A 15,866-nucleotide genomic window follows, 5' to 3' on the forward strand; every position below is an offset into this window, starting at 1 on the left:
TTTCCTGCAGGCAAGGGCCTGGGATCCAAACAGGGAAGAGTGTATATGGTTCAAATGTCTCCATCTCGGGAAATCTCAATGCTGGCCACTGTCATCTGGGGCGAGGGCAAGGCCGGGATGGCCTCTAGAGACGATCGCATTGATTCCTGGTCTTTGTTTTACAGAAGCGCGGTAGGCAGGATGGTGTTCACGTGCGACAAGTCTCGCAGTTTAATATCCGGTCAGCAAAGCTGCCCCGACCACTCCAGCCTAGAGTCTGGGGACCCGGGGCAAGAGAGGCGGGGCGTGGCGGGGAGGTCTCAAGGGAGGCGCTGGCCCGACGTCCCCGCCCTGTCCCGCCCCGCCCAGCTCGGGCTAGCCTTCCTTCCTAGAGCCCCCGGCGGCTGAGACCGAAAGCCACCGCCACCAGCGGACAGGATCCAGGGAAGGCCCGGAGATGGCGCCGATCCCCCCAAGGTCCTACAAGGCAGCCACTGGGGGCCAACCTGGAACCCTCCACCGGAGACCGCGGGAATCGCCGCTGAGTCAGCAACGCACGCGCGCGCCCGCGGTCGCCCTGGCCCCGCCCCGTCCGCGGCCCGGCCCCGCCCCGCCCCGTCCGTTTAGCGCCTCGCTTAACCCCTTCCGACACAGAACCTCAGGCCATTCAGTCTGAGAGGCCTCCGTTCTATTCGAAGACCGCAGAATTCCCTTGAATCTTAAATCACTCTCCCCACTGGAGTTCAGTGAGCTGTGCGCTCGAAATCAGGTTTTATTTCCGACCTGGGTCTGCACTTCCCCGAGTCTCTGCCTCAGCTTCTTCACCTTAAAAAGGTGACTCAGACCCAAGAATTGGACTACTCCATCGAGGGGCGGGGGGCCGCCTCTAGAGCTGTGCCTGGCGCAGGCAGCTAAAGAGCTTTCCTTTCTCAGGAACCCTGAGACGAGACAGGCGTTCAGAGAGCCGCAGTCGGGACTTTCCTCTATGCCCTATGCCCTTCGTTCTCCAAAGCTCCTTCTCGAGAGGGTTTTTAATCTGTTGATTGGTGAGGCAAGAGTTAAAACAAGGGCATGAAGGCGGGCTTCCGTGACATCACTAGCACTCCGCGTCCGACCTCAGGGACGGGGGCGTGGCTGACATCGCACCGCCCCCTCCCTCCTTATTCCTCTGCTCCTCCCCGCTGTCACCAAGCCAGGGGCACATGATGCAACCCGCCGCGGTTTCAGTGGCCTGATTGGTGGCCGCGCCCGGCGCCAGGCACAGGGATTGGGCAGGGGAGGCTGTGACGAAAACTGCACCCTGCCCTGTAAAGAAGGGAGGAGAGAAAGAAGAGGGAAGGGGGGTGCTCGGAGGGGAGGGGGTTGGGGAGGCGGGGTCCCGGCGCTGTGCTCGCGCCCCTAGCGCGCCAGTCCCGGGGCTGCAGGGAGCGCAGCGCGCGCGGCCCGGGCCCCGGCCACCGGACACCCTACCGGACACGACCCTCCCTGGAGCTTGGAGAACTGCCCACCTCGGACATTGCACCGGACACTGCCCCCCACAAGGCTGGACACTACAACGGACACTACTTCCCAGCTCCGGACATTGCCCCCCCCCCAGCCCTGGACGCTTTCCCCCTCCCCCTCCAGGGGCCCAGACACCGAGCCCCCCGCAGGCTCTACAAAGCGACCTCTTGCACCCCAGCGCCAGACACTGCCTCCTCCTTGTCCCCCTCTCCCTTCCCCTCCTCCCGCTGCATCATTCCCCTGCTGGGGTCGGAGCCCCGCCAGTTTCTCCGACCCCCTGCAGCTCGGCCCGGCTGCCCGCGCCCCCTTCCCCCGGCTGCTCGCCCGGATGCCTCTCCCCGGGGGATTGTGGTGGCTCCTCTGCTGCCGTCGAGGTTTTACTCTTCTGCACCGGGACTACGGGGACGGCGAGCTTAGCGGGGACGGGGACGAGGACGAGGACGAGGAGACCTTTGAGCTGCGGACCCCGAGTCCAGCGGGCGGCGGGAGGGTAAGTCCCTGGGGGTTTGGAGCCTTGTCTCAATCCCTCTCACTACAAGCGTCCGTCACGTCTGATCCTGCTCCAGACTCCAGCCAAACGCCGTGCTCTTGGCGGACGGGGACATGGGAGAGGTTTTTGCCTGGGGGGCCAGGAGCCCCCGGGAGCTCAAGGAGCAGCCCTACTCGGGATGTGCCTGTGGGCCTCGCGCCGCATGCTGGGCGCTGTCCACCTGCTAGGGGCCCTGAGGCAGGGGAGGCGTCACGCGTGGCCCGACCTGGCCCTGCCTCTCCCTTCCCCGCCGGGCCCGCGTCCCATCCCGTCTCCTTCCGCCTCCGCCAGCGCCGAGGAATGTGGCGAGGCCGGCTGGGCGGCTCGGACGCCTGGGTCCGTTCCGCTCCCAGTTCGTGAGCGCTGAGTGCTGGGGCCAGATGCCGGAGCTCCCGCCGCGGGGACCTGGGAGAGGGGGAGAAAGCATCCTCAGATTGGGGTCCGTGGCAGGGACCCCACGGAGAGGGAGCTGGGGGCCACAACTCTTCGAGGACCCCTCGTCATTACCCTGCCACCCAAGACAGAACTCTCGGCCCTCCCTGGTGAGGCTCCTGGGGAATCCCTGAGGGATGGTGAGGGACACTTGGCTGCCCGGTTTTGCGGAATCTCCCCGTGGGGAAACTGAGGCTCGATTAGTCTGGAAGACCTCCATACCCTGACGTCCCCTCCCGGATTCCCCTGCACACCGGCAACCAGACTCCGTGTGCTATGGCCTGGGTCAGGCTCCCATCCCCCGCTCAGGGGTCCCCAGCAGGCCCGGTGGCTCGGTGCCCGGGTGGGGCGGGCTGCGCCGCTGGGGCCGGCGCCAGCACCTGGCGGAGGCGGAGGGCGGATAAATATAGAGGGGGGTGGAGGGAGGGAAGCAGGGGACTGCGATTAGGGGAGTTGGTCTAAGAGAGTGGTCAGCACCTGCCCCCGCGGTGGTGTGGCTAAGAACTCCTCTTGGACCCTCCAGAAAAGAGGTGGATCTTCGTCCCAGGAAGGCACAGGACCCAGGCGTCCCCAAGCTTCCAGCTTGGGCAGGGTCGGCTCTGTGAACCACGCCATTGCCTCCCTCATGCTCCACCTCCACCCCCCTCCCCCGAGCTTGGGGACAGGTGTCCCTGCCCCCCCTCCCCCCTCCCCCTCCTGGCTTTAGCAGTCTGGGCGCGATGGGACGATGGCACAGTTCCTGCCTGACCCGGCTCCTGGACGGGTTTTTGGCCTCTCTCAGACCCCAGTCTTCTGTTGAAGTTCCAGGGCAGGGGGGAGAAGGGCAAAATCCTGAACTGTACCTCCCCTGGAGAGTGTGTGCCATTTTCCAGCCTGCCCTCCCTGAGCCCCAGCAAAGGGGGAGGGTCTCTGCTTACCACTGAGTCTCAGGGGTGTCTGTGGGAGGACATAAGAAGTTCTTGGAGAAAGCCCTATACTGAAAGAGTCCCTCTTCCCTTCATTCACCTCTGTGCCCACCACCTGCCTGTCTGCCAGCCAATGAAGGGAAAATGAGGAGGAGGGGGTGACTTTCAACAAGAAGGATTTTCATCCACCTCTCTCTTTTCAAAGATGGGGAAGCTAGGTCCCAAAGACTGAGAGGATCTGTGAAGTTTCCTCAGCCAGTTAGTGATTCGAGTTAGTGGTCAGGCTGTTACTGGAACCCAGGTCTCCCGACTGGACTCCCTGCACAGTGCTCCCACCGTATGCTGCCCTGATTTAAATCTTCAAAGGAAAGCTGAGACAAGGCTGGAGACTTGACTTCTTCGCTGGGGCTGTTCTGTAGAGACTAGCAGAAGGGGCTACCTCACGGCTTCAGCTGTCTCCCCCAAAGTCACAACCCCACTCCTTGATCCCTCAATTCCCTGAGCAGCGCTGTCCTGGGGGCAGAAGCCACGGGCATCTTGCGATGACAGCTCTGATGCTGAGGGCTGCTCCCGCCTGTTTCCCCAGGGCCCCTTGGACGTGACGCTGACTCAGCCGGTGAGGAGCGGGCCGGTCTCAGACAGGTGAGCTCGGCCCCTGCGTCTCAGGGTATGAAGCCCCCAGGCTGTTCCCGGGACCCCAGTCCTCGCCGTCTGCCTCCCGCAGTTGTGCAATAAGGGAGAGGCCTTACGCCGGACGCTGTGGTTTGGCCGGGGTCCCGGGGGGGCGGTCCGACTGGGGGCGCGGGGAGAAAGGGGGGGTCTGGGCTATTTCTGGTGCGAGGTCAGAACGGCCCAGCGTTTCCCACAGCCTGGGGGAGGGGTGTCCAGGCCGGGAGCAGGCTCCCCTCGCTGTCTGGGGAGCCCCGACTGAGGAGCCCCCTGGAGGCGGGGTGCAGGACTGACAGCCTCACCCAACCCTTCCTCCCCTCTGGCCCAGGCTGCAGAGCTGGGAGGAGACACGGAGCCTCATTCCGGAGAAGGGGCCGCCCGAGGAGGACCCGGACGTCGTCGTGAAAGGTGGGGACCCACCTCATGCACTCTGGAAGTACCAATCCCAACCCTCTAGGGGATAACGTCTTATCCTGCTCAGCCCCTTTTTCTCCCTCCCCTCCCCCCAGGTTGGCTGTACCGAGAGCCCCGCGGAGGAGGGGCTAGGCCCTGGTTGCCCACGCGCCGGGCCTGGTTCGTGCTCACCCGGGACTCCCTGGACCAGTTCAGTAGCAGCGGGAAGGGGGCGCGGCGCCTCGGGAGCCTCGTGCTCACCAGCTTGTGCTCGGTGACCGGCCCGGAGCGCCGTCCCAAGGAGACCGGTGAGACTTCGTGGGGAGTCTTGTACCTCCCTGCGCATCAGCCCCAGCCGGCCCTCATTGCCCTCCATGGCCTCTCTTTCCCCAGGTCTGTGGTCAGTGACCGTGTCTGGCCGGAAGCACAGCGTCCGGCTCTGCTCCCCGCGCCAGGCCGAGGCGGAACGCTGGGGGGTGGCGCTGAGAGAAGTGATCGCGTCCAAGGCGCCGCTGGAGACCCCTACCCAGCTGCTGCTTAGGGACATTCAGGTGTGAAAGAGGGGACTTCGTGGAGAAGGAGGAAGGGAGTGGACCCAGAAGCTTTCTGAGTTCATGGGGAGCCCCCTTTTCCATCCCTGTGACTCCTTCCCTGGCTTCTAGGAGAGTTGCGGGGACCCGGAAGCCGTGGCCCTTATTTACCGTCGGAACCCAATTCTGAGGCACACCAGTGGCACCTTGTATGCTCCACTCCTGCCCTTGCCCTACGGTGTCAGCGCCCCAGGTGAGTGGTGGCATGGCTCCAGTCCCTTGGATGGGGAATCCAAATGCTTCGCCTGACAGGGACTTAGAAGTCCAAAGGGGTCCCCGCCCCTCACTTTCAAAGGGCTGAGAATGGAAGCTGACCAGACTGATACCCAGGGTGGAGGAGAGGGAAGCCAGCACAGGAAAAAAGCCCCCCCCCCACTTCTCTATGGGTCTCATTCCCACTACTGATACTCCTTCATGAGTTTTTACACTCTATTTTTCATTTTACTCTTAAGACCCTGTCCTACTATGTTTCCAGCTGCTGGAAAAGCCAGCACTTTGGGAGAACGCGCTGGCCTCATCCAGCTATGCCTCATCCCAAAAAGGAATAGTGACTAGTCTGGGTCCTAAAACTAGAAGATTAAGGGGAGCTGGGAGAAGAACCCTTGTTTCCTGACTCCCCGTCCAGCCTGTTTCTGGCCCGTGGTGATGGCTCTTAGTGCCCAATTACAGAATCTGGGGTTTGCACCTGTGTCCTTTAGTCAGCCCCTGCAGCTCACTAACTCAGAATGCAGCCTTAGTGGCTCCGGAGGGGGAGGTGCCTGGGAGGCTCAGTGGGGACCACTGCTTTCCCTTCACTCTTCCTGTCGTTCGTACTCTCCCCTCCTTGCCACCCCCTGCCCCCCTTACACTCCCTCTGACCTTTCCCTGGTTCATGCCTTCCTTCCAGGGCCCAGCTCTGTGTCCCCTCTCCAAACCGTCCCTCCGCCCCCACCCTCCCGCAGGTCCGGGCTACGCACCCTTGCGCGAGGAGGCGGTGCGGCTGTTCCTGGCGCTACAGGCGCTGGAGGGGGCGCGGCGCCCCGGGCCCCTGATGCAGGGTGTGCTCCAGACCTGCCGGGACCTGCCCGCGCTCCGCGACGAGCTCTTCCTGCAGCTGGCTAAGCAGACCTCGGGCCCCGCAGGCCCTCCGGGGCCCCCCGCTACCCACGACCCCGCGGCCCTTCGGTACTGGCAGCTCCTCACCTGCATGAGCTGCACCTTCCGGCCTGGGGGAGCTGTACGGGGGCACCTCCTGGGGCATCTGGAGAGGTGAGAGGGGAGGGCTGGGGTAAGGGCGGGGAGCTGCAGGGCTGGGAGAGAATGACAGGCCTTGCCAAATTGGCGGGTGGAGAACTTAGACCTAGGGAAGGGAAGAGACTTGACCGCTGCTAATATGTACAGCGTCTTTGTGGGAATTACAAGATCATAGCCCCCTTTCGGGCGGAGGAGTGACAAAAGGCGCCCCGCTTTGGGCAGAAAAATTACTAAGGGTTGCTGTTCCTCCGAGGGCTGAGGCAGTTCAGCCAGGGCTTTTAAGTTGCAGAGCGGAATGGGGCTGGATTTTGGATTTCAACCCGAAGGAGGATCGTGGAGACTTTGGCAAGTGGGAGGGGGCAGTTAGCAGAGAGCTGTCGGGGCCTTAGAAAGTAATTCCGCTCCATGCGGTGGTCCAAGGGTAGATTCAGAAGAGAGCGGGTCGCTACCTTCAAGCCCCTTAAGCGTCGGAAGGGAGGGAATCCATGAGAGGGAAGAAAGGATACAATAAGAAGGCGAGAGGGAGGGGGAGAAGGAAAGCCCCCCCGAACACTGATCCTCGGGTTCTCGCTAACTCAGGACGGAGCAGGCGCTCCCGGACACGGAACTGGCGGAATATGCGCGCTTCATCAGGAGAGCGCTGGGCCGGACGCGCGGCCGAGAGCTGGTGCCTTCGCTGGCGGAGATCTCCGCGCTGAGCCGGCGGCAGGAGCTGCTGTGCACCGTGCACTGTCCGGGGGCTGGTGCCTGTCCTGTGGCCATAGACTCCCACACCACGGCGGGCGAGGTAAGGCCAGAAAAGACCCCTGAAACCTCACTCCCCCCCTTCCCATGCCCGGCTGTCCTGGTGCCTGGGCCCTACATTTGCCCAAGTCTGAGATTCATCACTTGCGGAGGGAGTGTGTGGGGCGGGACTGGGAGACCCGAAAGCGCCCTCCAGTTGGCCAGACCCCGGCGCGGTCTGACTTTCCCCTCATGCCTCCTCCCCTCCAGGTTGCTCGAGAGCTGGTGGGGCGGCTGGGCTTGGCCCGGAGCCGCAACGCATTCGCGCTGTACGAGCAGCGAGGGGCCCAGGAGCGAGCCCTGGCTGGGGGTACTCTCGTAGCCGACGTGCTCACCAGGTTTGAGAAGTAAATGTCCAGCCCCAGCCCCGCTCTCCGTTAACCTCTCTGCCTCTCAGCTCTGGTCAATCCCTGTGCAAACGTTTACCGAGCGGAGGCCCCTTGCCCTGCACAGTCACGTTGGCTGGTTCACGGAGGGGCCCTGCCCGCGGGCGGTTTGCAGTCGGGTTTCCAGGCTTCCCAAACATCTGGCCCCGCCCCCAGCATGGCCCCTCCCCTCCCCCACCCCCGCCCCCGGTGGCCCAAGCCCTGGAGGGGGTCCCGCTTCTGCGTGTCATCGAGTCCTCGTCTCTTCTGCAGTTTGGCGGCGGAGGAAGCCGGGCTGGACGACTCGCCGGACTCTGGTTGGAGACTATGTCTGCGTCTTCACGGGCCCCTGCACCCTGAGGGGTTGTCCCCAGACAGTCACGAACTGCCTTTCCTCTTTGAGCAGGTGAGGATCTCCGGCATTCACGCCGCCAAAAAGACCCCCCCAACCTGAACCCCTCGCTTTCCGGGCCGTCACATTTAACAGTCATGGCAAACTCGCGGGAGGCTTTACTCGAACCCAGACCTCAGCTTTTGCACCCCAAGGTGTTTTCGCCGCCACTTCCGCGCTAACACCCGATGCCTCGTCCTAGGCTCACGCTTTGCTGCTGCGCGGCCGGCCGCCCCCGCCCGACGACACGCTGCGCGCCCTGGCGGCGCTGCGTCTGCAGAGCCTGCACCGGGACTTCTCCCCGAGGGCGCCGCTGCCGCGCCTGGACCGCCTGCTGCCGCCCTCGGCCCCGCCGCGGGAAGACCCTCCGCGCCCCGTCCCCAGGCCTCCACCCTCCGCCGCCCTGCTGGCCGGGGCAATCTGGAGCCCGGGCCTGGCCAAGAGGCGGGCGGAGCGGACCCGGCGCGGCGGCGGGGCCGGCGGCACGGCGGGAAGCTTGGCCCGCGAGGGAGGAGGTGGTGCCGGTGCGGCGGCTGCTGTGCTGGGCGGCTGGAAGCGGCTTCGGGGCATGGGCCGAGCTGAGGCCATGGCCGCCTACCTGGCTCTGGCGGCGCAGTGTCCAGGGTTCGGCGCTGCTCGGTATGACGTTCTGGAGCTGAGCACGGTGAGGGGGAGAAGGGAGAGGGGACTCTGGTGGCCCAAGCCCTACACCTCTGCCCCAGAGCCACAGGCCCCCCTGTGGGTCATTGCGCTCCCTGCGCCCAGCACAGCTGCCCATCTCAAACCCCAGGAGTCACTGGCCCTTGGGCTCTCACCTCTCCGGAGCCTTAAGCCCCACCACACACGCCGTGTGGATCACAGAGGGGACCGGGAAACTCCCTGCTCACAGCCATCTCCCCCCACCAAAAATAATGCTGCAGGGTCCCCTCCTTCCACCCTGACTCTACCTATCTGTCCGTAGGAGCCTGGTGGGGGCACTCCACAGAAGCTATGCCTGGGTTTGGGAGCCAAGGCCATGTCCCTCTCCCGGCCGGGTGAGACAGAGCCCATCCACAGTGTCAGCTATGGCCATGTGGCCGCCTGCCAGCTAATGGGCCCCCACACCCTGGCACTGAGGGTGGGAGAGAGCCAGCTCCTCCTGCAGAGTCCCCAGGTGAGTGGGAAGAGGGTGTAGAAGGAGGAAGGGAGGGAAGGGATGTCAAGAAACATTTATTAAACACTGAGCCAGGTACAGCTCTAGGCACTGGGGATGCAGCAGTGATCAAAGACAAGCTCAAGGCGCCTACATTAGAGCAGGATGTCAGACGCTAAATAAGGAATCAAAACCTATAGGACAGTAGGGGCGCCTGGGTGGCACAGCGGTTAAGCGTCTGCCTTCGGCTCAGGGTGTGATCCCGGCGTTCTGGGATCGAGCCCCATGTCAGGCTCCTCCGCTGGGAGCCTGCTTCTTCCTCTCCCACTCCCCCTGCTTGTGTTCCCTCTCTTGCTGGCTGTCTCTGTCTCTGTCGAATAAATAAAATCTTAAAAAAAAAAAAAAACTATAGGACAGTAATAAATGCTACCAAGGTAAGGGGGGGGGGTGACACGAAGTGACTGGAAGGGGTCCTAGCATTAGGTGGGACAGTCAGGAAGGGATACTGGAAGGGACGTTTAGGCTAGCCCCGGGAAGATCTGGGGGAACAGCATTCCAGGTAGAGGATACTGCAGGTAGAAAGGCCCAGAGATGACAACAGCATCTTAGAGAAGCAGAAAGACCCAAGTGTGACTGGCACATAGCGAATGAAGGAGAGCGCGGTGGTGAGGAGGGAAAGGTTGCGGGGGCAGCTCTCGGAAGGCCGTGGTGAAGAGCCTGGGTGGAAGAGGAGACAAAGGAGAACCCAGTGGCCCCTACTACCCTCTGCCCTCTGCCCTCTCTTAGGTGGAAGAGATCATGCAGCTGGTGAATGCCTACTTGCCCAATCCCTCCTCCGAGAGGCCTTCCAGCAGCCCTTCTCCTCCATGCCAAGACCTGCCAGACACCTCCCCTCCCAGCCAGCACCCGGGCCTGGACGAGCCCCAGGGACAGTCTGGCTGTTTGGGGCAGCTGCAGGACTGAGCCTGCCAAGAGGTCACGACCTCCCTTCTGCCTCCAGCCTGGACCTGGACTGCTCTGAGATTTGAGGGAACTGTGGACCCTTTGGCCCTGCAGGGACAGGGCACACCCCACACCCAAGGGCTGCAATGGGTGCAGACAATTTTCTAGTTTGTTTCTTAATTTATTTGTAGAAGAGAAGCAAAAAAAAAATCCTTATTTACACAAACTCTTCCTGTGGGAGTGTTGTCAGTGGGACAAGTTAGAGCCCCAGAGCTCAGAGCTCCACCCCTGGGGACGCCCACACTCCAGGCTTTTACCAACACTGAGGGGAGTCTGGACACCACAGGGCTCCACCCTCCTTGACCTTCTGGATTTAACCTCCTCGTAGCCAGCAGGCGCCACAGGGTGCTGGGTGGGGCAGGCAACAGGGCACTTTTGGAAGCTGGCAATTACTCACACTCGCTTCTCCATTGAGTGCCACAGGGGTGGCCTCCTGGCGTCCCTGAGGCCGGAAGGCAGTGAGTCATCAACTGACACTACCCAGTTCCTACCCCGGTGTCCAGCTTCTGGGCCCTCATTGGGTCCATTTCGGTGTGTCTACTGCTTTGGGTCTGGAATGGAGAGAAGCTTGGGGCAAGATCAGACCCAAGAACTTCTCCGGCATAGATCAATACCTTATCAGGATGGGCTCAGCCTACTCCTGAGTTCCCTTCCTGCTTTAGCAAGTTAGGTTGAATTGGGTTGCATTCCTAAGGATCCGATAGCCTTGGGCACTGGGAATCCAGAGTCCCAGGTTTCCTGACCCATTCAGAATGCTACAGACCCTCCTTCACTAGCCCCCACAGCCTACTCCCTGAGTGGAAGAGTCTAGGGCAATACTGATCCATCCTGGGGCAGGAGCTTAGGCACCGAGGACAGAGCAGACCTCAGTCACTCTCTGTAATCTTGAGAGGTAGGGCTGACTCTGGTAGAGCAGCCTGGTTCTAGGGCGTATGCCAATGGAACAGTGACCACACTGAGACCTGGACTAGTGGTAGGAAGCCAGTGCAGGTAAAGGCCACATACCTGGAAACCGCGAGGGAAAATGGATCATCCCCCCCATATTCACAGACCGAGCCCTGACTGTATCCACAGCCAAGCTCTGACTATAGCCACGACAAAGCTTTATTACTTTATTAGAGCTGAACAAGCATATCAAGGGTCAGGGCAGACAAGGGAGGAAGTAGGGCCAGCGCCTGGGCTGGAGATGAACCTAGAAAGGTTTCTGGTGAGGGCAATCTGGGTCACAGGGACCAGGCATTATGGGAACTATGCTTACTGTCCAGGGGAAGTGGTAGGGAGGAAGTCACTGCTCCTGGGCGCCCCAGGAGATATAGTCTGGCCGTGTGGCCGCATGGTACTCATCGATAAGTTCCTGCACAACCTCCCTGGACGTGTCCAGCTCATCGAAGTTCTCCTTGAAGATGTCCTCCTTGCGGAACTGCTCCAGGAAGGCCTCCCGCTTCCGCAGCTTGTCGTACTGCTGGCAGGAACTTTCAAAGAGCTGAAAGAGATAGAAATCTCCAGGATGGGAACCAGCACAAGATAAGGGGCTGGAATGGAATGGGGCAGGATGATAAGAGTGGCTAGTGGAACAGACTGGTCAAAGAAGCCCAGGACATTAGGCTCACCGAGGAGATGCTGGTGTGGTTGGCCATCATGAGCCCACTGACCCTGTGCGCTGAAGGCAGGTAGGGAGACTTCCTCGACAGGGCCACCTGGATGCTGGCAGGGCCCCAGGGGATGAAGTTGGCCAGCTTCCGTTCACGGATCCTCTGCAGACTCTTGTGGACCTGGGGGAGGGGTGCACCCAACAGTGGTGGTGGTAGCCTCTCCTCTACCCCTGTGGGTTCCGGGGGTGGCACGAAGGGGCCTCACCTACCTGGGTGGGGTCCACCTCCCCCTGGATGATGTTGAGGATGGCGATGTAGCAGTGGTTGGTCTGGCGGTCCCGGCCTGTGGACACCATCACGTTCTTGGGCTGCAGCAGCCGCCTCATGACGTCCAGGACCGTGGTCTTCCTCACGCTGGCCACCTGAGGGGACAGCGGGCCACAGGGCCCAGGCTGGCACTCAGGGCACAGTCTGATGCCTGAGCCCTATCAGACTCTGAACTCGGGCCAGTGTGGTCTCTTGGGGCGGTGTCTCGAGATTCAGGTCTACACTGAGCCTCTGCTGTGGGACCAGGAACCTCGGCCCTCCTCTGCTCAGCAAGGTCCTACCCCTGTGCAGGAGTGTCAGCAGGCCCCCAGAGCCCGGGCCCTGCGGGGAGCCAGAGGCAGAGGAGAGAGGAGACCAGGGCGGCGCGGAGTCGCACAGTCTGTGCCAGTCCCTGAGCACAGAGCCTCTGGGGGCCGCAAAGGGCAGCTCCTGGGGCAGCAGGAGGAGAGAAAGGCTAGGGCAGGGCCTGCTGGGGCTGCTCCTACCGACTGGTCCGTGGTGAGCGGGGTGTAGCCCGTCATGAGGAAGTGGAGTCGAGGGGTGGGAATGAGCGAGGCGATGAGGCCGATGAGGTCGTTGTTCATGTAGCCGGGGTAGCGCAGGGTGGTGGTGCTGGCTGACATGATGGTGGACACCTGGGGACAGGAGCACCGTGTCATGGGCCTTGGCCCCAGGGAGGGGTGGGGTTTCCAGTCCAGAGAGTCCAGGAGTGGGGGCTCACCAGCTGGTTGATCTGGGAGAAGGACGGGTTCTGGATGTGCAGGCGGTCTGTGGCGATCCGGTTCAGGGCTGTGTTGTCCAGCACCACCTGGGGGGGACAGAAGAGGGTCACAGCACCTTTTTGAGGAGAAAGGGGGCAGAGAGATAAGTTATTAGCTTAGCCCCCTCTAAACTACAAAACCAGGATGTAGGTGTGCTAACTTAAAAGGGAAACTACTGTCTCTGGGGCATCACAAGACACTTTTCTGCCATCCAGTAAATAAATATGATTATCCCCATTGCCATGCACTGTGCCTGGCTCTGGAGACACCATGGAGGATAAAACAAGCGTGGTCCGTCTCCGAGAAAAGTATAGTTACAGTCTGAAATACGCAAAGGAATTTGACCTTAACGGGTGGTCAGGGAAGGTCTAAGAAAGTGACCCTTGGGCTGAGAATTTAAGCATGCGTAGGCATTAAATAGGCTAACTGGGGACATATGTCAGGGCGTATACACTTTCTTGAGAGCCTTGCTGCCTAAAGGGACTAAAAGCAACTTGGAGTCAAGTCCTTAGTTCATAATTTGGGCCACCGGGTATGGCTTTGTTGGTCCTCTGTTCTCTGGGCAGGGGCTTGGGAAGGGCAGGGTGTCCATGTCTCACTGGCTTAAGGAGATGGACCAAAGCCCCCCACTCCCTCTCCAGTGCTCACCACACAGTCTGCATTCTGGGTCAGCCTCTTGAGCGTGAGCAGTGAGTTGTAGGGCTGGACCACCACATCGCTCATCTCGTCCTGGTTGGGAAACACTGAGTACGTCTGCACCAGCTTCTTGGGGTACCTGGGGGTGAAGAAGAGGGAAAGGGGAATGTGACACAGTGAATTGGAAGGACCCCCATCACTGCCCATCTTGGTCTTCTCTAGAGCTAACAGGGCCATTCCTTTCCAAGTGTCACCAAGCTCTTGGTACAAAAGGGGGGCAAGGGCAGAACGGAGTGCTTAGAGCCCAGGAGCCAAAAAGAATAAACCTAAAGCATCAAACCCATCAAACCCTGCAGGTCCTTCCTCTTCCTAGGCAAACCCCCTCCTGGGAGTTCTTGCTTCCAAGATATTCCCTGGATGGCCAGGCTCTGTTCCTACCAATGACTCAAAGCGACAGTGCCAGGCCTTCCAGTCCAAGAGGAAAAAGCCATAAGAAGGAAAGACCTTATTTAGGGAACCACGGCTCATGCCCTCTCCCCAAACACAGGCTTACCTGTCATTCAGCCGTTCTAGAAGGTAGGAGCCCAGGCCAGAACCCGTCCCCCCAGCGATGGAATGACACAGCACGAAGCCCTGCAGGGGGAGGGATGGAGAGGCAGTCTCCAGGGATGTGGGGGAGAGGCTTCAAGCTTGTCTCATTCCCCACTCCCAACACACCCATGTCTCAAAGCTCCTTCTGTGTCCATCCAGGCTGCCACTCCTTGGGAAGGAAGACTCATGCCTAAGGAGCTGATGCCATCGAGATTAGGATCTCCTTGAGGACGAGTACTGTACCTTATTTACCTCGATACCTCACATATGATGCTCAAAAAATTAGTTTTGAGTAGAATTGCCCCCATCACACCACCTGTTCGGGCTACGTCCTGACTTGTCCCCAGCACTTTACAGCCTTGTTTTTCCTTCAGCGGGGCAGAGCCTCACCTCTAAGCTGTCACTTCCATCTGCTTCTCGGTCTATGATGTCAAAAATGTCTTCATGGATTTTCTCACCCTGTAGAGAGAGACATGGAAGGGAGGGTCAGGATGAGGGTTCTAGGGAGTATCTCTTTTCAGCACCAAGAACTCTACCCTGGGACACCGCTGCCACCCTCAAGCAGAGCCTCAGCTGTGACCCTCAGCCCAATAAAGCTATTTTGCAAATGATCTGCAGTCTGCATAAGCCTCTCCCTGGCTGTCCCTCTTGTCAGGTTATCCCTTTGTCTCTTATTTATTGTCTGGTCTGGTCAAATCCCCAGGCTGCCTGAGCCTGCCTTGCCCTGGGGCGGGAACATCAAGGCTTTCTGGGATGGCCACCCAGATACCTGCGAGAATCCACTGGCCCAGTTGTTGCCAGCTCCTCCTCCATGCTCGGACAGGTAGATGTTCTCTGGGTTGTAGAGCTTGGCATAGGGGGAGTTGAGGATGGAGTGGATCACCCGCGGCTCCAGGTCCAGCAGCACCGCCCTGGGGATGTAGTGCTCATCGTCGGCCTGTCAAGGGGAGTCCAGCAGAGGGGCCCAATCAGCTAAAGCCCAGTCCTCCATCCTCCCAACTCTGGCTCCTGCCTGCCCTCCGTCCTCAAGCCAGCCGCTCTGGCTCCTCTGCCCAGCAGGTTTCCCGTCTGGGAAGGCCCCTGCCCTTCCCTCAGCCCGCCTGGCCAAGTCGCTGGGGGCACCTGGTAGAAAAAGACGTCCTTGCGGTCAGTGCCCTCGGTGGCGAACTCCTCCACGATGCCCTCCGGGCTGATGCCATGCTCGGCGCACAGCTGTTTCCAGAACTCGAACCCAACTGGGGGATGGGGAGAGATGCCTGGGTCTGCTAGTCATAAGGCCTCAGGAGCCCAGGGTTAGGCTCAGAGGCTGTCACACTCAGAGGCTGCACCCAAGACACCTGGTCTGGGAGCTGTCACAGCCCAGGCGCGGCTCTCCGTCTGGGGCGTGTTCATTACGCGCGCGCAATAGGGCAGGGGTTCATGGAAGAGAAAGGGGGACTGGAGGATGCCAAGCACTGGGTGGGACCCGAAGGGGCAGAAGCGGAGACTGGAGGGGCCCGGCGCTCGCTCGCTCGCTCGCTCGCTCACTCTGGTTGCCGCACTGGCCCAGCTGCAGGGTGATGATCTCCCGGGGCATCGCTCTTCAGACGTGGGCGCGCCAGCTCTGCCCGGCGGGAGTCACGGCGGAGACGAACGCCTGACAGCCGGGCTCGCAGGACGTGAGGAGCGCGCGCTCTCCTCGTCTTTTGACGCGAGTGCTCGGTCTGCGCGTGTGCAGTGCGGGCCTCCCCGCTGCCGCCGGGCCGGGCAGCCCAACCTGGACATCATTTCCCCACACTTACAGCTGGAATTCGGCACAGGCGCAGTGTGAGGCCACGCCCCTTCTGCTCGCCCACCCCCCCCCAGCTCCGCGCCTGCGCGGTGAGACTCGTTGGGGCTGCGGGGGTAGTGACCCGGGTGTGGGGGCGGGGAGGGGCGGTCCAGGTGGACCCGGTCAGCTGGTTGTTGCGGGTAGGTGAGTGGGTAGGTGGTTCTTCTGGACAGAGGGGCTGGGTTCAAACCAGTCTCTTTTTCAGTTTCTATTTTTCAGTTAAATCTACCTAACATAAACTTT

General features: G+C 61.1%; 2 protein-coding genes across 5 annotated transcripts; one reads left to right on the forward strand and one right to left on the reverse strand.

The window, feature by feature from the left end:
* The first annotated feature begins 1,364 nt into the window (after nucleotides 1-1,364).
* Nucleotides 1,365-10,067, forward strand: PLEKHH3 (pleckstrin homology, MyTH4 and FERM domain containing H3). 4 transcript variants are annotated; one of them, XR_005837375.1, is made up of 13 exons: nucleotides 1,365-1,972; nucleotides 3,935-3,990; nucleotides 4,346-4,425; nucleotides 4,527-4,718; nucleotides 4,804-4,961; nucleotides 5,073-5,193; nucleotides 5,942-6,248; nucleotides 6,813-7,020; nucleotides 7,227-7,363; nucleotides 7,655-7,787; nucleotides 7,975-8,411; nucleotides 8,734-8,925; nucleotides 9,691-9,825. XR_005837375.1 is itself a non-coding variant. In XM_040640579.1 (13 exons), the coding sequence occupies exons 1-13, from the start codon at nucleotides 1,811-1,813 to the stop codon at nucleotides 9,865-9,867; spliced, it is 2,385 nt and encodes a 794-aa protein (XP_040496513.1). In that variant the 5' UTR covers nucleotides 1,366-1,810; the 3' UTR covers nucleotides 9,868-10,067. The 4 variants fall into 4 exon arrangements, 3 of the variants coding, with proteins under 3 accessions (XP_040496513.1, XP_040496514.1, XP_040496515.1); XM_040640579.1 differs by having other exon boundaries at nucleotides 1,366-1,972; nucleotides 7,975-8,436; nucleotides 9,691-10,067; XM_040640580.1 differs by having other exon boundaries at nucleotides 1,366-1,972; nucleotides 7,227-7,354; nucleotides 7,975-8,436; nucleotides 9,691-10,067.
* Nucleotides 10,068-11,004: 937 nt separating this feature from the next.
* On the reverse strand, nucleotides 11,005-15,536 carry LOC103672582 (tubulin gamma-2 chain). The gene is made up of 11 exons (XM_008701303.2): nucleotides 15,341-15,536; nucleotides 14,936-15,048; nucleotides 14,583-14,750; nucleotides 14,204-14,272; nucleotides 13,776-13,855; nucleotides 13,235-13,361; nucleotides 12,547-12,633; nucleotides 12,311-12,460; nucleotides 11,768-11,920; nucleotides 11,517-11,678; nucleotides 11,005-11,389 (listed from the first exon to the last, which is right to left on the reverse strand). Exons 1-11 carry the CDS (start codon nucleotides 15,387-15,389, stop codon nucleotides 11,192-11,194), a joined length of 1,356 nt encoding a protein of 451 aa, XP_008699525.1. The 5' UTR covers nucleotides 15,390-15,536; the 3' UTR covers nucleotides 11,005-11,191.
* Between the last annotated feature and the right edge of the window lie 330 nt (nucleotides 15,537-15,866).

This window comes from Ursus maritimus, unplaced genomic scaffold, assembly GCF_017311325.1.
Source record: "Ursus maritimus isolate PB19 unplaced genomic scaffold, ASM1731132v1 scaffold_24, whole genome shotgun sequence".
Classification (NCBI taxonomy): domain Eukaryota; kingdom Metazoa; phylum Chordata; class Mammalia; order Carnivora; family Ursidae; genus Ursus; species Ursus maritimus.